Below are 21,928 nucleotides of genomic sequence, written 5' to 3' on the forward strand. Positions count from 1 at the left end.
GATATTCCTCTATATTTTCCTCTATATTAAAGTCGTATAAGCGCTTCCCTTTCAGCTCTGTTGGTCCAGCCGGAAATTTGCCACATATGTGAATCATATTCTCCCACACATCTGACTCGCGCGTGTGAGTGAGTATGAGGCAGCAGGTGAACAAGACGGTGGTGGTCACGTCGCCCAACAGCCAGTCACCGTCGCCTCCCTCTCCTCACTTTCCTGGATTATTATTATAATTTTTTTAACCAAATCAAAGGGTTGAGTGATGATGTGGCTTCCTCCGCGACAAGTGAGCTTATAAAAAGAGAGACGGATCTTCCTTTATAACAACACTTACTATACTGAATCATATAGACTGGTTTATTACCTTATATTAGTGGTGTGGATAAGGAGGCCTGGTGATATTGCCTACACCATGCTTTAAAAATAGTGCCATCTGGGTGTAGGTGGTGGTGGTGTTGTGGGTGGGGGTGGTGGTGTTGGTGGAGGTGTTCTGGGTGTGGGTGGTGGTAGTGGTGTGGGTGGTGGTGGTGGTCATCTCCCTTACATCATAAAGAAAATGCCACACTTCAAACACCACACACAGTGACGTACCTTCCACGCCACACAGTAAGTGGAACATCGTCTATAGCGCAGGTGTGTGGTAATAGTAACACCTACTCTTGATGAGACATGTGTGTTAATGACTTAGGTGTGTGTTAATGAGGCAGGTGTGTTAATGAGGCACGTATGTTTTGATGACGTTAGTGTGTGTTAATGACGTAGGTGTGTGTTAATGACGTAGGTGTGTGTTAATGAGGCAGGTATGTTTTGATGACGTAAGTGTGTGCAATAGGTGTGTGTTAATGAGGCAGGTGTGTTAATGAGGCAGGTATGTTTTGATGACGTAAGTGTGTGTTAATGACGTAGGTGTGTGTTAATGACGTAGGTGTGTGTTAATGAGGCAGGTATGCGTTAATTAATATTGTATCACAGGTGCGGCGACGGAGTGCACCATGAGGGTGTGACCGGCGCCACACCCACCACAGTCACCATGAGAGTCTCCACCACACTGCTCGTCGTCTTCATTGGTAAGTGGTAATGTTTATGTCGAGAAAAATCTTATGGATAAATCTCGTCACATTAATTCTCGTGATGGCAGATAACTGAATGATTCTCGAGAAACCTAACCTAACCTAACTTAACCTAACCTAACCTTTAGAAAGAGACGTGATATTTGTCCGTGCAATTAGCCACGATAAAAATAGAAAAAATATTTAAGTAAATTTATAGTATACTTTAACTACTGTCAACAGATGATTAAGTGAAATTTAAGTGGTGTATGTATAATAAATATGTAAGTAAGAAAGAGTTATGTAGTCAATATATAAGTAAGTGATAGTTAAGTAGTGGGAAGTGGAGACGGACACTGAGAAGTAAAAACAGCATTTGGTAAAGCATCAGTCATCACAATGCTATTTGACAACACGCTCTCCAGGAAGACCTTCACATGAACTAAAGTCATTCTCAGTTGTCCCTATTACAGTACTTCTCAAAACACACACACACACACACACACACACACACACACACACACACACACACACACACACACACACACACACACACACACACACACACACACACACACGTAAGTTCTCGATGCAATTTTCCGTCTGCATTTAAAATTCCAGACAAAACTGCCATAGTAAGATTTATTACCGCCGAAGTCCTCCTCCTCTCTCTCTCTCTCTCTCTCTCTCTCTCTCTCTCTCTCTCTCTCTCTCTCTGTATCTCTCTCCTTCTCTTGCCCCCCTTTCTCGCTCTATCTCTCTCATTCTCTCTCCCTCGCATTCTCTATCTTCATCTCTATGTCTCTCTCCCGACTTTAAGAAAATAGGGCAGTTTTTCTTGACGTGCTATACAGCTGGTGATATACAGTATGTGGAAAGTGTGTTTTACTATTCAAGACACATTTTCTTTTAAAGTAAGTTTGCCTTGACGAATATTTTTTACCTGTGTGAGTAAAGTCTTGATGGATGAGAGTCCGCACAATACCTTTTCACTTCCCCGTGTTCAGGATGATGGCCATCAATCTTCAATTATGGAAGTCTTGTACGTGAAATATCTTCCTCCCGGGTCTAGATCTGTGTTTAGTCTTACTAGCATTACAACCTAGTACTAAGAGTTTCTAGTATTATAACCCAGTACTAGATCCTGTTAGCATTACAGCCCGGTACTAGGATTTGCTAGTACTACAACCAAACATTAGCGGTGTTGCTAGTATTAAAAGATGGTAGTATGTATGCATGACGATACGGCAATTTCTTGTGTTGTGTTAAGGTTTGTTAACAACATGTGTACTTACAAATCAGTCTACACATCGTGGGTGTGGGTGGTGGTGCTGGTCTGGGTGTGGGTGGTGGTGGTGGTGGTGGTCTGGGTGTGGGTGGTGGTGGTCTGGGTCTGGGTAAAGGTGGAGGTGGTCTGAGTGTGGGTGGTGGTGGTGGTGGTGGTGTGGTGGTGGTGGTGGTGGTGCAGGTGGTCTGGGTCTGGTTGGTGGTGGTGGTGGTCTGGGTGTGGGTGGTGGTGGTGGTGGTGGTCTGGGTGTGGGTGGTGGTGGTGGTGGTCTGGGTGTGGGTGGTGGTGGTGGAGGTGGTCTGGTCTGGGTAAAGGTGGTGGTGGTCTGGGTGTGGGTGGTGGTGGTGGTGGTGGTGGTGGTGGTCAGGTGTGGGTGGTGGTGGAGGTGGTCTGTGTGTGGGGTGATGGTGGTGATGGAGGTGGTCTGGTTGTGGGTGGTGGTGGTGCTGGAGATGGTCTGGGTGTGGGTGGTGGAGGTGGGGGTGTGGGTGGTGGTGGTGGTGGGTATGGGTGGTGGTCTGGTGTGGGGTGGTGGTGGAGGTGGTGGGTGGTGGTGGTGGTGGGTGGTGGTCTGGGTGTGGGTGATGGTGGTGGTGGAGGTGGTCTGGGTGTGAGTGGTGGTGGTGGTGGTGGTATGGGTGGTGGTTTGGGTGTGGTGGTGGTGCTGGGTGGTGCTGGGTGTGGGTGGTGGTGGTGCTGGGTGTGGGTGGTGGGGTGGTATGGGTGTGGGTGGTGGTATGGGTGGTGGTCTGGGTGTGGTGATGGTGGTGGTGGAGGTGGTGGGTGGTGGTATGGGGGTGTCTGGTGTGTGATGGTGGTGGTGGAGGTGGTCTGGGGTGTGAGTGGTGGTGGTGGTGGTGGTGGTATGGGTGGTGGTTTGGGTGTGGGTGTTGGTGGTGGTGGTATGGGTGGTGCTGGGTGTGGGTGGTGGTGGTGCTGGGTGTGGGTGGTGGTGGTGCTGGGTGTGGACGGTGGAGAGGCCTTTGATCACAAACCCTCCGAAAGTTTCCATGCACTTTAAACTTAGTAATCATCACTCTTATACACGGGGAAACACAATATGCTTCTTAACGGGATCTCTTCGTGAGGGAAGTGTGTCACACCTTAACTAGCGGAAGAAGATGCTGTGTACGTCAGTTGGATGGTACTGTGAGACCACCACACACACACACGCACACATATACGCATACGCACACATACACATACGCACACATACACATACGCACACATATACACTGACGCACACACGTATTCCAATGAAACATCAACACAGATAAAGTAAGATGACCCACATGGCGTGAGTCACAAATTAGAGGTGTAATAACAAGAAGCTGCTGATGCAAACACCATAAAGGAAATTGAAAACCTTTGTCTCCAGACCTGCCTCGTTCCTTATGGCGAAGTTAGAATTATTATATCTCCATTCTTATGATAACACGGTGGAAGAAGAATGACTTTCATAAGTAATGATTAAAAAAGATTTGCGATAATGGAGAATGTGTGGTGTAAGAATTGCTATGTTAAAAAATCACATTATGTACTAGAAAAATAAGACACGTAACGTATGATATACGCCTCTGTTGAACAGCACATCGGGGGTGTAATATCCTACCCAAGCACCCAATAGATCGTGTATGGACAAAACTAATGAGGAAAGTAACCTCGTGTGAGCTTTTGAGTTCACTCCGAGAAGATTGAGAATCCTTCCTTAATTCTGGAAGTTAATGTCACCTTGAATGGATAGTTTCAGGCAAATTAAATCTTTATCGGTGAGGGAAGTATGAATCCTTTTATCATCAACGATTATTTCAGTATTTCACTTAACATTTTTCTGGGCTAGAACCCACTTTGGAGATTATTAGAGCAAATTAGTTAAATTTATTCGAGCCAAGAATTAGGGGTTATCCCTCAATAGTTCCGAGGCCACACCGACTGAGCCCTCGTTTACGTATTAAATTTGCTTTATTATATTATCACTTTGTTTATTTACTAATGCAACAGTTGTCTCTCATGTGATATTGATTGTAATAAGTTTGTATGTAGGTAAGATAGTGGAACTAATGTCAGTAGGGTCATTTAGATAAAATTTACGCTTTGGCAAAATTCGGCTATGATACGTCAGTATTTGGCTGTACAGAGGTGACATCTGTGGCAGGCTGGTACATTGTAGACTGTAGTCAGTGACTCAGTCTGGGCACAGCTGTCTTTAGTTGAGTATACCTTCTCTCTGGTGTTTTGGGAGTTGCTATTTGACTATTGAGATTTGTTTTGCTTGATATTGATTTTGTGTGATCGTGTTGGACCTTCAGTCCTCACTCAGTCACTTCCAAACATCTTATTATTGTTATTTATTTCATTTTGTGTACATATGTGGTGCTGGGAATAAGTTATTAAATATTCATATATTTATTGACTTGTTTAGGTTATGATATTTTAACTTGACCTTTGTTGAGGGAACTTGGGATTAATAATATAATAAATAATACTGATATATTTGAAAGACTAAAGTGATTTGTGTTTATGTAACGATTTACCCTCGGGTCGTAACAGTGTAGCTGTGATACATGGTGGTGTAATAGTGCTGGTCATCATCACCTCCTTCAGGAGTATAACTTGGTCATCATCACCTCCCTCAGGAGTATAACTTGGTCATCATCACCTCCCTTGGTCATCATCACCTCCCTCAGGAGTATAACTTGGTCATCATCACCTCCCTCAGGAGTCATAACTTTATAAACATTGTGTGGTGGATGTAATCCTAGACAAGGTTCTTGAAACTCCAGGGCACGAGCAGTAGGTATATTCAATAAGTGGTACAAGGCTGGGCGTGATAGCCAACCGATACAGGAGCGATTACTAGGGACCCCGGACCGTAGGTAGGCCGAGGCCGATCTGAGGGAAATTAGCTAGCCAGGCAAGGGGAGTTGCTAGACATTCCTAGGACAATAAATGAGGTCTTCTAATTACTCGACTAGCGCGGTACAGACATAGTACATCGGGACATAGTAAATGAACATAGGCATTAGACATAAGCATGGACATCAGACATGCTATAATAATATGTAGTAATACAGACATGTGAATAAATGGTACAATGAATGGTAACAAGAGTCCTGGTGTCAGGCGTGTTCACATATCTTGGTATGTACATATCTATACACCTCCCTCCCCCTTTACGCTCGTAGTGCAATCTCGAGCGGCTACGGACTCTTTTTCCATGAGTCGGGGGGAGCGGCGAGGGACAATGGGAGGATCAACTGACGACCTTCGTTCCTGGTCTGGGCAAGGGGACACAGGGGACGGGGAGGAAGGTTCGTCACTAGAGGATGGCACTGGGCGGAGGTGGCGTCTGTTTCGCCACCACACACGACCACTGGGGAGGCGGACTTGGTACGAACGAGGCTCGCCACGGCCCATGACGACCCCAACCTTGTCCCAGCGGTGTGACGTCGGGTCCTGGATTCGTACTTGCTGGCCGACGGCCAACCTGGGAAGGGGGCGGGCTTGGGCGTCATAGTGGCTTGTCACTTGGGCCATCCGGGCAGCCTCACGGCGGTCACACTCGTCCGCCTTGATCTGCCATTCATCTAAGAAGGACTGGGGGTGGGCAGGCACACAAGTACGAAGGGGGCGGCCATACAACACCTGGGCAGGAGAGCGTCCGGCAGGGGTAGGGGTGTTACGGAGTTCCAGTAGGCCCCTGTCGAACTCCTCGCAGTCCAGGTTCCCCGTCGGTGCTGTCTTGAGGATGAGGTATTTTACGGACTTTACCGCTGCCTCGGCGTGGCCATTCGCCTGCGGGTAATGAGGGGAGGTGACGATGTGGTGGACGCCCCAGCGTTCGGCGAAGCTCTTGAACTCGTGGCTATTGAACGGGGGCCCACCGTCGGTTCGGAGGCGGAGAGGCACTCCGACTTCCCGGAAGAAGCAACAAAACATCCGGATGACCCTGGAAGAGGTGGTGTCCCGACCACAGGGAACTACCACGGGCCATCCAGAGAGCCTGTCGGCGACCACCAGGAAAGACTTTCCGGCCACATTAAAGAAGTCGGCGGACACGGACTCAAAGGGCCGCTTTGGGAGGTCATTGCACAGGTACGGCTCTTGTTGCTGGCTGGGTTGGAGTTGCTGGCAAGGCTCACAGGCCTCAACCGTGCTCTTAATATCGGCGTCAATACCAGGCCAGAAGACGGTCTGACGGGCTCTGCGCCTGGTGGCTTCAACGCCGCGGTGGCTGTCATGGAGGCGGGATAAGGTGCGCCGGCGGAGGGCAGCGGGAACGACGATCCTGGGGCCGTACAACACCAGCTCTCCGTCCGCATAGAGGCTATCCCTTAGCTTCCAGAAGGGGAGGGCGGAGGCGTGAATGTCGTAGCGGTTGGTGGGGAATCCAGCGGAGACGTAGTCGAGGAGTTGGACGTATGCCGGGTCTTGAGCGGCGGCGATGCGAAGCTCCTGGAGAGTCCTATCGTCTTCGATGGAGGGCGTCGTCGTCGTCTTGTCAGCAAGAGAAGTGGCTGTGTGTGTCACTAAAGACCGAACGTGAGCAGCGGCCATGGTACAGTCGACTTCATCTTCAGGTGTGGGGCGACTAACAGGGGCTCGGGAGAGGGCGTCTGGTATGCACAGAAGCTTCCCGGCGCGCCACACAGCTGTAAAGACGTAAGGGGCGGTCTTCTCTTTGAGACGTTGGAGGCGAGGATTTTCGATGGCGTCCAACGTGTAGTGATTAAGAATGGGTATGAGCGGGCGATGGTCCGTCATGAGGGTGAAATGCCCAAGGCCGAACAGGTAAAGGCGGCACTTGGCCATAGCCCAGGCGACTGCCAGCATCTCTAGTTCAATGGTGGCGTATCTGGTCTCCGTGTCCGTCAAAAACCTGGAGCCACACTGAACTAAGCGCAGTCTACCCTGGCCGTGGTCTTGAAGGAGGGCATATCCGAGGCCGTATAGACGGGAGGCGTCGGTCTGGAGGACCACTGGTAAGGACGGGTCGAAGGGTGCCAGGACTGGTGGTGACAGCAACGCCTTCTTAACATTCCTGAACGCTAGGTCGTGGTCAGGAGTCCAGAGGAAAGAGCGCTTGGGGCTCATGAGGGGGCGTAGAGGTTGGGCTGATGTGGCGATTTTAGGGGAGAAGTCGGCCAGCTGATTTACCAGGCCCATAAATGAGCGAAGGTCGGTCAGGTTCGCTGGAGTAGGGAAGTCCCTGATGGCCTTGACCTTCTCCTCATCAGCTGAGATCCCCTCTGGCGAGATGTTGTAGCCGCAGTAGTTAACTTGGGGGGCGGCGACCACAAATTTGTCTTTGTTCAGGGTGATACCATGGGCACGACATCTTGTGAGCATCAGATGAACTCGGTTCAAGTGGGCCGGGAGATCATCGTCGAAGAGCAGGATGTCATCTACGACCTTCACGCAGTTGGTGACACCCTGCAGAGCCATATCCCCACGGAGGCAGTACGCATCCCCCGTTGCTGCGAAGCCCATGGGTCCGCGGCAGTGTTGGAAGCGGCCGTAGGGCGTGATGAATGTAGTGAGGTGGCGATCTTCTTCCGCCAGGTCGACTTGCCAGTACCCATGTAGTGCATCCGCCGTGGTAAAGAACTTTGCAGACGGGGTGACGCTGCGGACTGCTTGGATGGGCGTAGGCGATGGATGGGCGGGACGGGAGACCTGCGAGTTGAGATGGGTGAGGTCCACTGTGATGCGAACACCTACAGGCTTGGGTGCCAAGACCATAGGGTGGCACCACTCGGAGGGCTCCTCACCGGCGTGTCTGATGATCCCCTGCTGCACCAGAGAATCGAGCTCCGCCTTCACCTTGTCCCGTATGGCAAAGGGGATAGGCCTGGGTGTGTGGATGGCGAAAGGCGTCGCGCCAGGCTTGAGGTGGATTCTCATCGGGGGGCCTGTCATCTTCTTGAGCGGCGTCTTCTGGAGGTCGGGCTTGGAGACAAGGACGTCGCTGAACTGACGAAAAAAGAACTCCCGGGCGGCAGCAGGTGTGGTCATGGCTGAAACAGGTATCTCTGCACACCTGTTGAGGTGTGTCACAGCGAGGATGGGCTTTGGGAACTCGGATGAGACGATGGCCAAGTCCTGACAATGGCCACATGACAAGAGGGGTTTGGATGCCCTCATGGACGTGGACTGTGGCAAGGCAAGACTTGGGACCGAGCTGTAGTGTTGCCTTGAAGCAACCCAAAGGTGGAGACATCGGGGACCCGTCCGCTGTGAGCACGTCGTTCATGGCTGTGGGTGACAGGCTACTCCTGGGGATGTTGAGGGCGTCCAGGTGTGTTGGTCCAATCACCGTGATGTCCGCGCCCGTGTCAGGTATCATCAGGAGGTTGGAAGAGTTGGTACCGTAGGACAGACGAACATTGACGGGCTTGGGGGACCTGTCACTTGAGGTATCATCCACGCGTCGGCATCCTTTGTCGTTCTTGGGAGACGGTGGTGTGGACGTTCTGTCGGGCTGTGAAGAGACGTTTTGACCTGGAGATGGAGGCTTCTTGGTGGACCTGCAACACTTGGCGAAGTGTCCTTGCTTGTTGCAAGCGTTGCATGAGACCTTGTTGGCAGGACATCGAGGTGTGCGGGGCCAATGGCCTTGAAACCCACAGTTTCGACATGTACTATCAGCCGCAGGGCACTTTCCTGGACCATGCTGGTGCTGACAGTTTCTGCAGGATTCGGGAGAAGAAACTGGTGACTGTGACGGGGGCTGTGGAGAGGACGTCGTCTGCATCTGGCGTTGATTCCTCTTGTAGGTGGAGACGGCGTGGACTTGAGATGGCGATGAGTGTATAGCTGAGGCAGCCTCTCTTGTGGCCTCATACGACCTGCAACAGGTGACGAAGTCGGTGAGGGAAGAGGCGGCGTCGAGGGTGAGGAGTTTCTGAAGCAGGTCCTCGTCACGTACACCCATCAGCAAGATCATCTTGAGCTGGATCTCAGCACAGGTTACAGGATCGCCTGTACATAGGTCCACCTCGGTTGCTAGGTCCTTAAGTCGTGCATAGAAGTCTGAGAATGATTCCCCAGAAGCTTGTTTGCAGGATAGCAGTTCCCTACGACGCAAAGCTTCATTGCGGAGGCCACGGAAATGACTCTGCAAGGCGTTTAAAACCTCTGTCACTGACCTGGGGGAGTCAGGGGGGATGGCTAGCGTGTGCTCTAGGAGGCGTTGAACATCGAGGGAAATGCACGATCTTAATTGGATGAGTTGTTTATGAGGGGGCATTCGGTAGAGGTCAGACATAACAGCAAAGTCTTCGAAACGACGTCGCCATTGACGGTATACTTGATATGTTGCATCAGATTGAAGAGGTGGGGGACTGGGAACTGAAGACTTGCTGTGCAGGGGTGTACTCGAGACGGCAGGCGGTGGAGGAGGCACGGAGAGGTCGACGAGAGTTGAGACTGGAACGGGTGGTTGAGAAGACACTGAGGCATACCTAGGGGAGATAGGTGACGTGTGAGGAGGCGTTGTCTGAAGGATAGATGAAGAGGCTGAAGCTGGCGAATTGGTTGTGGCAGCTGGTGAAGTCGTCCTCGTTGCCAGCAATTCCAATAGGTCCAGGAATTTGCGGTTATCAGCTTGGTGTTGTTGTTGAAGTTGAAGGCGGTAAGCTGATTCCTCTGACTGTCTTGACAATTCCTCTTGACGTCGTTTTTCCTCCTCTAATTGACGTCTTTGGGCTTCCTTCTCTTGAGAAACTTGTAGGAAGTGGATTAACTGACGTATATCCTGGCTCCCATCCTTTGAATTTGGCGCGCCCGGCGTGTGAGGCGTGAGGGGGGGTGGGAGGGTCTGTGAGGCGTCGTCTTCCTCATAATCCTCATATAAATTTCCCAGCAAATCGTCGTGGTCAGACATCTCGTGCTTGGTATTGTTGCGATGGGAAAGACAAGGAGAATAAGGTGAAGTGCTATATTTTCGCCAATGGATTTGCTTAAGTGCAGGAACTGGCTGGCAAGTAAAAGAGTACTGACTGTAATATTTGTGAAGTGAGAGGAGGCGGCTAGCGGCGGTGTATTCCTCCGCGCGCCCGGGCGAGATGCTGGTTCAGTGGGAGGGGACGCGGGCAGTGGCTTGCGAGCCTCCGTGGATGGGGGGTGTATGCCGGAAGTGCTGTCTTGGAAACTGGGCTGAAGGCGTGTCTGCTACCTGTAGGGCCGCAGAAACATAGCAAAGAGACATGAAAGGCACTGCACTTCACTTAGGGCACTTCACAAGGTCACAAAGCACTTTAAATCCAGGGGCACTGTGGAGTATATCTTCTGGGCGGGAAACAGACGAGGCCGGGAACAGACGGGGCCGGCTCTTGAGGCTTGTAAACTGTCGTGTTGGAGCTACTCAAACTGCGCCATGTGGTGTGGTGGATGTAATCCTAGACAAGGTTCTTGAAACTCCAGGGCACGAGCAGTAGGTATATTCAATAAGTGGTACAAGGCTGGGCGTGATAGCCAACCGATACAGGAGCGATTACTAGGGACCCCGGACCGTAGGTAGGCCGAGGCCGATCTGAGGGAAATTAGCTAGCCAGGCAAGGGGAGTTGCTAGACATTCCTAGGACAATAAATGAGGTCTTCTAATTACTCGACTAGCGCGGTACAGACATAGTACATCGGGACATAGTAAATGAACATAGGCATTAGACATAAGCATGGACATCAGACATGCTATAATAATATGTAGTAATACAGACATGTGAATAAATGGTACAATGAATGGTAACAAGAGTCCTGGTGTCAGGCGTGTTCACATATCTTGGTATGTACATATCTATACAATCATCACCTCCTTCAGGAGTATAACTTGGTCGCCATCACCTCCCTCAGGAGTATAACTTGATCATCACCTCCCTCAGGAGTATAACTTGGTCATCATTATCTCCCTCGGGAGAATAACTTGGTCGCCATTACCTCCCTCAGGAGTATAACTTCATCATCATCACCTCCCTCAGGAGTATAACTTGTTCACCATTACCTCCCTCAGGAGTATAACTTGGTCATCATTACCTCCCTCAGGAGTATAACTTGGTCGTCATTACCTCCGTCAGGAGTATAACTTGGTCGTCATTACCTTCCTCAGGAGTATAACTTGGTCGTCATTACCTTCCTCAGGAGTATAACTTGGTCGTCATTACCTTCCTCAGGAGTATAACTTGGTCGTCATTACCTGCTCCAGGTTGGTCGGCGGCGCTGGAGATCCAGGAGGTGGAGGTGCCTGAATACAAGGTGAGGGGGTCGCGGGCGGAGCTCTCCTGTCGCTACAAGCTGGACAACGCCACTCTGTACAGCCTCAAGTGGTACAAGGGAGACAAGCTCTTCTATCAGTACATCCCCGCCAACAACCTTACGAAGAACACCTTCCTGGTCCCTGGTGTTAATGTTGACGTAAGTAACTTTAGTATTGTGTGTGTGAGAGATAGAAGCCAATCATATCCGAACTTAACCTTGATAACCCTAAGGGGAATATTTGGGTCGATATTGAAAAGCCTTGTTCTCTCATTTCCTGTACAACACAGAGAGACGAATAAGCAAACAGACAGAGAGAGACAACAGCTTTACCTCTCCCACGGATGATAAAAATACAGCAAATCTCGACACGCTCCTGCACGCTGTTCACAATGAGAATTTTACGTTATTAAAGGTAAACATCTTTGTGGCTCAGAGCACTAACACAAACACCTTTAATATAATGTTTCGTTTGCAGTAGTAACAAGCCGCCAAGACGCCAACATAATTAAATATTACAAAAAAGGGCTCAATCATTACATGTTTAATGGAATGAGATTATAAAACTGGATTACGGAGAAGAATTTTGTCACTTAGCATTGTTTCAGGTTGTCGATGGCTTTATGAAGTGATATTGTCGGCCTGTATCAGCAGATTTTAGATAACTTACTTTGAGGAATAATTGTGACTGATGAGATCACAGATCGTCATTTGTGCTCAAAATCTGTTTAACTTTTCTACACCACTTCTCTCGCTGCTGGCACTGCAAAATACAGTATCTGGAGTAAAAGAATACAGGGTAAACCTAGACCTCTTTCTCAACCAGATCACAGCTGTTCTGTCAAGAGCCCAAACCATTGACAACATCTTACGGTACTTAGTGTCTTCCTCGCATCAGTTGACATTGACATTGCTTACGAGTAAAAACTAGTGACACCTTCTACCACTACTGCCCAGGTTAAAGTATTTGCTGAGGTGCTTATTCTTCCATCATACTACCAAAGTATGTGGTGTGCTGCACCATCATAGTGCCAAAGTGTGTGGTGTGCTGCACCATCATAGTGCCAAAGTGTGTGGTGTGCTGCACCATCTTACTACCATAAGTGTGTGGTGTGCTGCACCATCATAGTGCCAAAGTGTGTGGTGTGCTGCACCATGGTGGCGCGACTCGACACTGGGAAGCTACAGTAATCGACTTTCAAACTTCTCTCGGCATCATTCATGGTTGTGTAAGTCTTGTGCTGAAAAGTTTGCAACTCTCCCTTTGATGTTCTGGTCCACAAAAAGTATCTCTTACTGGAGGAGATAAAGGCAGGGAGTGACATATCAAACTCTGGTTCGCGCTGTGACGTTTCTCAGGGCACTTCTGAGCCGTTCATCAAGATCACAAAGAGATTCATGTTTTTTCCTTTTCATTGTAATTAGTCTTAAAAAGCCATAAGATAGGTTAGGTCTCCACCAGCACGTAGAGTGCAGGGGTGTACTGTAACAGTGAACTATCCTCAAGCAAGTGGGGTGCAGGGGTGTACTGTAACAGTGTACTATCCTCAAGCAAGTGGGGTGCAGGGGTGTACTGTAACAGTGCACTATCCTCAAGCAAGTGGGGTGCAGGGGTGTACTGTAACAGTGTACTATCCTCAAGCAAGTGGGGTGCAGGGTGTACTGTAACAGTGTACTATCCTCAAGCAAGTGGTGTGCAGGGGTGTACTGTAACAGTTTACTATCCTCAAGCAAGTGGGGTGCAGGGGTGTACTGTAACAGTGTACTATCTCTAGCAAGTGGGGTGCAGGGGTGTGCTGTAACAGTGTACTATCCTCAAGCAAGTGGGGTGCAGGGGTGTACTGTAACAGTGTACTATCCTCAAGCAAGTGGTGTGCAGGGGTGTACTCTAACAGTGTACTATCCTCAAGCAAGTGGTGTGCAGGGGTGTACTGTAACAGTGTACTATCCTCAAGCAAGTGGGGTGCAGGGGTGAACTGTAACAGTGTACTATCCTCAAGCAAGTGGGGTGCAGGGGTGTACTGTAACAGTGTACTATCCTCAAGCAAGTGGGGTGCAGGGGTGTACTGTAACAGTGTACTATCCTCAAGCAAGTGGGGTGCAGGGGTGTACTGTAACAGTGTACTATCCTCAAGCAAGTGGTGTGCAGGGGTGTACTGTAACAGTGTACTATCCTCAAGCAAGTGGGGTGCAGGGGTGTACTGTAACAGTGTACTATCATCTAGCAAGTGGGGTGCAGGGGTGTACTGTAACAGTGTACTATCCTCTAGCAAGTGGGGTGCAGGGGTGTACTGTAACAGTGTACTATCCTCTAGCAAGTGGGGTGCAGGGGTGTACTGTAACAAGTTGCACTCTCCTCGGCAGGTGGGAGACAGTACGGGCGTGACGGTGGTGCTGCAGGACCTGGAGTTGGTCACCTCCGGCACCTACAAGTGTGAGGTGATCACTGAGGCGCCACTCTTCATCACCAAGTTCGGTCATGGCAACATGACTGTCATTGGTAAGTGACCAGCACCCACCTACTTCTACCTTCACCCACAATACCCACCTTCACCCACACACACCCACCTTCACCCACATACACCCACCTTCACCCACATACACCCACCTTCACCCACATACACCCACCTTCACCCACACACACCCACCTTCACCCACCCACACCCACCTTCACCCATCCACACACACCCACCTTTACCCACACACACACACCCACCTTCACCCCCCTCCACACACACACCTATAGGAGTAGGGATAATGTGCAATAACTTGGATACATAGGTGTTCAAATTTACACTGCAAAGTGCGAACGGTTGCACTCGCTCTGCAGTCAGGGGGCGGCATCCAGACTAGAAGTTCAGCCATGTCAAAAAACAAACAAAAAACAACGGGGTTATTCGTAGGGCGTTTGGCGACTTGGAGTCGGCAATCGTCCTACGAAATATCAATAATCCTATAAAACTGGTAGTTAAATAAGCTAGTACTGATCTGTCCTAGATAAACTAAGCTAGATGAAGATAGACAGCCACCTGCTCTGGGCGTCTTACAAATTGGACTTCTGGCAACCACCTGCGATGGCGACTTACAGTACAATTACACTTTCAAACGACCTAGACTCTTAGCTCTCTTCACAATATAACAATGTGTGAAGGAGTTTACCACAAGGTACACTTACTTAGATATCTCGCCATGTTAAATCCACTGACCCACACAGCCACACACGTCTTCACAAGAACACCTCCAAACACACACACACACACACACACACACACACACACTAGTAATCTCGTTTTAAATCGAGCGCCCGTGTTACTGGATATGGAATGCCCAGGCTCACCCAATCAGATCAAAGCCCTTATTACGCCACATTCACGGATCATTGCGATAGGCTAAGGCCCATAGGCACACTCAGGCTCTTACAGCTTGGGCGGGAACGTTCGTGGTCTTGGCAGGCGTGAAATCAGTTAGCAACTTGAATTTACATTACCCACAAACCTCTAAAATATGTCATTATTTACTATAAAAGCATGGCACTATTACAGGTGCACCATATACCACACACGTGACACTGGTACACCTTACACCAGCACTCACGTGACACTAGTGCACCATACACCAGCACACGTGACACTGGTACACCATACACCAGCACTCACGTGACACTAGTGCACCATACACCAGCACACGTGACACTGGTACACCATACACCAGCACACACGTGACTGATGAATCATGTGCCCTTGACCCTCACAGACCTGCCAGAGAGCGCGCCAGTGTTGGAGGGAGCCAGCAGCAGTTACCAGCTGGGTGAGCGTGTGGTAGTCAACTGTACCTCCCTCTACTCCAAGCCTGCCGCCACCCTCCAGTGGTACATTAATAACCAGCTTGTGGTGAGTAGTTTAATGATGACCAGCTTGTGGTGAGTGGTTTAATGATGACCAGCTTGTGGTGGGTGGTTTAATGATGGCCAGCTTGTGGTGAGTGGTTTAATGATGGCCAGCTTGTGGTGAGTGGTTTAATGATGGCCAGCTTGTGGTGAGTGGTTTAATGATGGCCAGCTTGTGGTGAGTGGTTTAATGATGGCCAGCTTGTGGTGGGTGGTTTAATGATGGCTTGTGGTGAGTGGTTTTAATGGCAGCTTGTGGTGGGTGGTTTAATGATGGCCAGCTTGTGGTGAGTGGTTTAATGATGGCCAGCTTGTGGTGAGTGGTTTAATGATGGCCAGCTTGTGGTGAGTGGTTTAATGATGGCCAGCTTGTGGTGAGTGGTTTAATGATGGCCAGCTTGTGGTGGGTGGTTTAATGATGGCCAGCTTGTGGTGAGTGGTTTAATGAAGATTAGTTTGTGGTCAATGCAAGGCGCCATTTAGAATTCCGTTGATTTTGCTTGTGAATTTTTATTTATTTTTTGTTATTATCGCGGAAATAGTTTCTGGAGGGTGTTTGTAAACAGAAAAGTTTAGGTGGCTAATTTTCTCATAATTTTTAATGATTTTTTCTGGTCCGTTTGTTTGCAAATTATAAATATAAGATCTACTATATGGTTAAGTCGCCGTACAGACGTGCCAGGTTGACTACGGTGTGTATGCGTGTGTGTGTCTGTCTATGTGTAAGTTCCAGGTCTCCCACAGACAGAGGTAGGGTCACTGAGGAAGTACCCGCCACAGAAGGAGCGGGACGGGCTGGAGACAGCTGTGTTGGGGCTCACTTTCATCACGAGTAGGAGTCACTTTCCCAGGGGTGAAATGCGACTCAAGTGCGTCGCCAAGATCGCCACCGTCTATTTCCAGTCGCAGGAGACCTCGGTCATTGAGACTGGGTTCCTACCTCAAACACAGGCTGAGGAGCGCCGACACAATGATCATTTCTACTTCCTCGGTGAGTATTGTGTGGATGATCCTACAAGCAGATCTAGTTTATTTTTGTCGTTTCCTCAACCAATCAGGGATTGATTCTCTAGTTGGTGACAAATTAATCCTCTTGGATCAGTGGCACATGTCTGGTAGTTTGTATTTCGTAGTATTTTACTTTGGGTTACTTTTACTTTCACTACTGACCAGACTAGCCATTTGGCGTTCTTATTTACTGTTCTTATACCTATCATTACTAGGCTCTTGCTGCTCTCTTGTCTCTGTCAAAGGTGTTCATGACTCTAATAGTGATACTAGATGAAAAAATATGTTTTAGTTGTGGTCTTCGAGAAATTATAAGACATATCTTAGACCTGGAATGTGGTGAGAGTATCTAAAGTGAGGAAACTTAAAACGCCATTAACTTTCAACATACACTATCAGGGATGTTAGCAACGAGGTATTGAAATGGTCTTCTTTCAGGGTTAATATGGTCTTTCTTCAGTGTTAAAATGGGTTTCCCTTAGCCACTCATTAGTATCAAAATGGTTTTCCTTCAATATTAAAACGGGTCTCCTTTAGGTAAGCCATCAGTGTTAATATGTTCTTTCATTTCTTGTTCTTGCAGGAAGCAGCTCTACTGCAGCCAGCGCGGGATGGTCACTGTTAATCTTGGTCGCCCTGGTCATCCTCTTCAACACCTAGGCTGCCATCCAGGTCGATCTGGTCGTCCTCAACACACCAGAGCTGTTGGTTCTGGTTGACCTGGTAGCCCTCAACTCCTACATTGTCGTCCTGGTCGACCTTGTCGTGCTCCTCAACAACTCACCCGATGTAAACATCTGCCTGTGAACTAAATGGCTTTTCTCAAACTCTCTCTGATGAACGGAGGAACTTCCTTGAACACATGCTGGGAAAACTTGAGAACTCTTCCGCAGATTTCTCTGCTGGACGGAGGAATCCCTTGGACTATATCCCTGGTGAACTTAGAAACTTTAGTGAACATGGCTATATGTGACCGCCTGAAGGTCGCAGGTGACACTGAAGAGCTTGAAACAAAATGTCAGTTAATGGCACACCAAGTTACACACACCAGCGAGTAGTAGTGATGTCTTTAGTCAGTACATCAGGCAGCGTGAATATCGACTGTGATTAATAATTTTCAAAGACAGTGTATTTGTAGCATCATAAACAAGCGAATGTGTTGTTAATTTTGGTCATTAAGAGTAAATGAGAGATGAGGAAATAAATATTGACCATTAAATCCGTCCCAATAGGAACTGGGGTGGTCTTGTACTGATCAGTCATTCAAGACTGTCAATTTTTTTTACTAAAAAATAACGAAGTTTAATGAAATTAAAGGGTGTATTACTGTATAATCTTAAGTATTGAAATAATACTAACAAGTAAGACTTAAGGAAAATCCTGTGAGAATATCAGACGTGTCTTTACCATTGTTTCTCTGTATGACAGAATAGTATAATTGGCTTCTGATGCTCAGGACGAAACAAGTTTGGCAGGGAAGAGGAAGGACATGTGTGTGCTCCGACTTACTACTGATAACCTAAATTAATGAGTGAACACTGACAAGATGTTAGACTTTCTGTGACTAACAGATAATTAACTTTATTTTTGTTACTTTTTTCAATGATTTACAGGATGAGGGAGTAAGGTTAACTGATCTATAAATTCAATGGATAATACGATATAAGTGAATCATTATGAAAAGAAGAAAAAATGAAAACAAAACCATTGCCATTTCAATGTGTATAACAGTACAGAGAACTAACCTATGACTCTCAGCACATAAGGTTGAGTAATTACGAAACATGCCAATTATAGAACTCATCTGAGACCTTGTGATATAATTATCCACACTCCACGTTTGGAGGAGATCCATTTAGATGAAATCAATTTTCTGTTACAGTTCACGGACACATTACCTTCACATCTAAATACCTCATCTGGAACGACGGGGACACATGTGTGTTAATTCGATGCTGGTGTTGCAACACAACAAGATTTCGTCCATTTTGTACATGAAATTCCTCCCCCGGCGCGGCGTCGCAAAGTAACACCAGCTGGCTCAAGTGTACGCCTGTGCCAGATGTTATGAATGTTGTGGCTATAGTTAGTAGTGACGAGTAGCAGCATAGGAATCAGTCCCTCCTAACAGCACTATGCAGGGGTAGCCAGTCAACAGTAAGCTTAGTACAACTATAATGCACTGCATGTACACTTACGAGGTAGCGAACAATAATTAGAGCGGAGGTTTAGTTACGTTAATTATAAACAAGTCCCTTGTTTAGCAACATTGACAGGGTTATGTACCTCCAAGAAATATCCCTTCTTAACCCTCACGTATATGGTAGGCTAGGCAAGTGATCCTCTCCTGAAATACAAAATCGAAACTGATGACATATCAAGAAGCTAAAAACTGTACGCATAGGCTATCACAAGAACGTTTACCAAGTACAATATACTGACTTTATCTGGATCCACAAACCTCTCTCGTGGAAAACGTCAAAGAGAAAACTATATTATAATGACCCAAAATCTACCAACAAAAGCCCGAGTCACTATGAGCACCCCCCCTTCCCCCCACCTCTACCAGCACACTCGCGGGTTGAGGAACTTCTACACCAACGAGAGAGTTTCTTTACGTCTTGGCGTTCTGCAGACGGAGTTATATAGGGCGCATCACACGCGTATGAGTGCACGATAAATCTTGAACGACTTGGACCAGCACTACCCGCACTCAGGATACACCTCAACACCTGACAACCACCAACGGATATAAACACCTACAGTAATGGTACACTTATTAACACCCACAGTGACGGTACACTTATCAACACCCACAGTGACGGTACACTTATCAACACCCATTGACGGTACACTTATCAACACCCACAGTGACGGTACACTTATCAACACCCACAGTGACGGTACACTTATCAACACCCACAGTGACGGTACACTTATCAACACCCACAGTGACGGTACACTTATCAACACCCACAGTGACGGTACACTTATCAACACCCACAGTGACGGTACACTTATCAACACCCACAGTGACGGTACACTTATCAACACCCACAGTGACGGTACACTTATCAACACCCACAGTGACGGTACACTTATCAACACCCACAGTGACGGTACACTTATCAACACCCACAGTGACGGTACACTTATCAACACCCACAGTGACGGTACACTTATCAACACCCACAGTGACGGTACACTTATCAACACCCACAGTGACGGTACACTTATCAACACCCACAGTGACGGTATGTGTAAATGAAGTACTACGGTAAGAGGGTGGCGATAGATATACTGTACATGGTAACTCAGGAAGAAAGTGAATGTACAGTTGACATCATAGGAGGTGAACAAGTGGGTGGTCAAGGGAGACATCTGCTCGAGGTAATAGGTACTATTTTTTTCCATGAATGAATCACTCCGATTCGTCGGGTTGGAATAATTTATTCATTAAAAAATGCTACTTATGGCCTCGAGGAGATACCAGATATCTTCATCAGCCATACATCTAACTCCCTATATGTTCCTCGGTTGGTAGATGTTATAAATAATAGCAGGAACACATTACCCAATACATGATGTGGTTTTGAACACGCAAGTCTACGCTTACCCAACCCCCCCCCCCCTCAAAAAATATACCATCCGATTATAATATAATTTCCTTTTTTCCTCTGACACTTGACGTGTGACCTTCAGCAATCAGGTCACCGGATTATTCCTGAGTGGTAGTTATTGGTAGATAAACATTCTGCTGTAGTGTAAGCCATTGGCCAGTATGCATGTTTTTTCTGCAAATTTTGAGACAAATAACGAATGTCTGGCCACACCAAGTAAAAGCCACGTACTGAAGACTAAATTGTGGTAGTGTGTACTGAACAGCTGGCGTGGCCACACAACTGGTATAAGAACAACTGGTGTGGCCACACAGTTGGTGTGAGAACCACTGGTGTGGTCACACAGTTGGTATAACAACCATTGGTGTGGCCACACAGTTGGTATGAGAACCACTGGTGTGGCCACGCAGCTGGTGTGAGAACCACTGGTGTGGCCACGCACCTGGTGTGAAAACCACTGGTGTGGCTACTCAGTTGGGGTGAGAACCACTGGTGTGGCCACACAGTTTGTGTGAGAACCACTGGTGTGGCCACACAGCTGGTGAGAAGCAACACTAGCTCTGCCATTTGGGGAATATCATTTCTCTCACCACCTGTGTTGCACACACACCAGTGTTCACTGAGGTGTGAGAGACACATTACACTGTTCACGTGTGTAAGTAAAGTCTGGTAAGTCCTCTACATATCTTGCAATAAGAAACGTTTTGTTGAATACATGGAAACGCCTGTAGATACATCACTTATTTTTTAGAGGCAAAAATTCTTCTGTACTAAATTGACAGATTTTTTCACCATAATGCTATGAGAAACATCAGTGAAATATGTTCTTTATAATATAATGACAAGTTACACGAAAATAGCATCTTAATTCTCTGTGTAAGAAACATTGATGTTTGGAGAGGTGGAAGGCCGTGTACTGTAGGGGACCACTGTGAACATGTTAAACACTGTGGAGCGAAGGAACAGTATCTGTCTTCGCTGTATTGGTAGAACGTTATAAAAAGTTAATTAATATACATAAATTAATTTTTTGTCCTTTTAATAACCTGATTTGCCGTGCCACATTGAAGGTGGCAGTTTCATATATCAACGACCAAAGCCCCGTCCACACGATCGAACAGTGCCCGGCGGGCTTTGCTCGTTTACGGGGCAAATCCTGTGTTGTTGTTGTACACACGGGGGTGGTTGGCGGCAGTCATAGTCGAGCACCGGTAGCTAGTAGGTGGTCGGCAGTGGCGTGTGCGGTACGATCACCATGGTGTGTCGCAGGAATAATCACCGGACAGTTAAAGCGAAGAGCTTAGCGTTACGTACTATAATAATTGCTTCTATGTGCAAAAAGAAGAACCAAATGCAGAAAAGGGAATGGTGAAAAGAGTGGTTAAGTCGAAGAAAAGTATTGGGAAGTCATGCCACGATTTTACGTGACCTGCAAGATGGACATGAGAATGGAACCCCAACACCTTTTACAAACGTCTAGCGAAAGTGGAACCATATATAAAAAAAACAGGAAACCAATATGAGGGAGAGTATATCTGCAGAGGCTCGTCTAGAGGCAACGCTCATATATCTTTCAACTGGGTGCACCTACACGTCACTTCAGTATAGAACGAGGATATCAAAACAAAGTTTGTCTCGCATAATACCTGCAACTTGTCAAGCCATGTATGAAGTACTCAAGGAAGATTACTTGCAGGTGAGATTTGTAGTACATAAAAATTCATTGAATAATGTTAAAATTATGATATGCATAGACAGGAAGCTATGGGACTAGAGTGAGGAGAGCGGCAGGAACGAAGAACACACACGAATGTCCTCATTACATAATACA

At 47.6% G+C, this 21,928-nt stretch overlaps 1 protein-coding gene across 1 annotated transcript; it reads left to right on the forward strand.

Annotated features, from left to right (window-relative positions):
• Nucleotides 1-981: 981 nt before the first annotated feature.
• Nucleotides 982-21,106, forward strand: LOC121870491 (cell adhesion molecule 2-like). The gene is made up of 6 exons (XM_042372323.1): nucleotides 982-1,064; nucleotides 11,534-11,742; nucleotides 13,948-14,083; nucleotides 15,337-15,473; nucleotides 16,214-16,460; nucleotides 17,061-21,106. Exons 1-6 carry the CDS (start codon nucleotides 1,028-1,030, stop codon nucleotides 17,135-17,137), a joined length of 843 nt encoding a protein of 280 aa, XP_042228257.1. The 5' UTR covers nucleotides 982-1,027; the 3' UTR covers nucleotides 17,138-21,106.
• Nucleotides 21,107-21,928: the final 822 nt, after the last annotated feature.

The sequence above is a fragment of the Homarus americanus genome, unplaced genomic scaffold (assembly GCF_018991925.1).
Source record: "Homarus americanus isolate GMGI-L3 unplaced genomic scaffold, GMGI_Hamer_2.0 scaffold6922, whole genome shotgun sequence".
NCBI lineage: Eukaryota > Metazoa > Arthropoda > Malacostraca > Decapoda > Nephropidae > Homarus > Homarus americanus.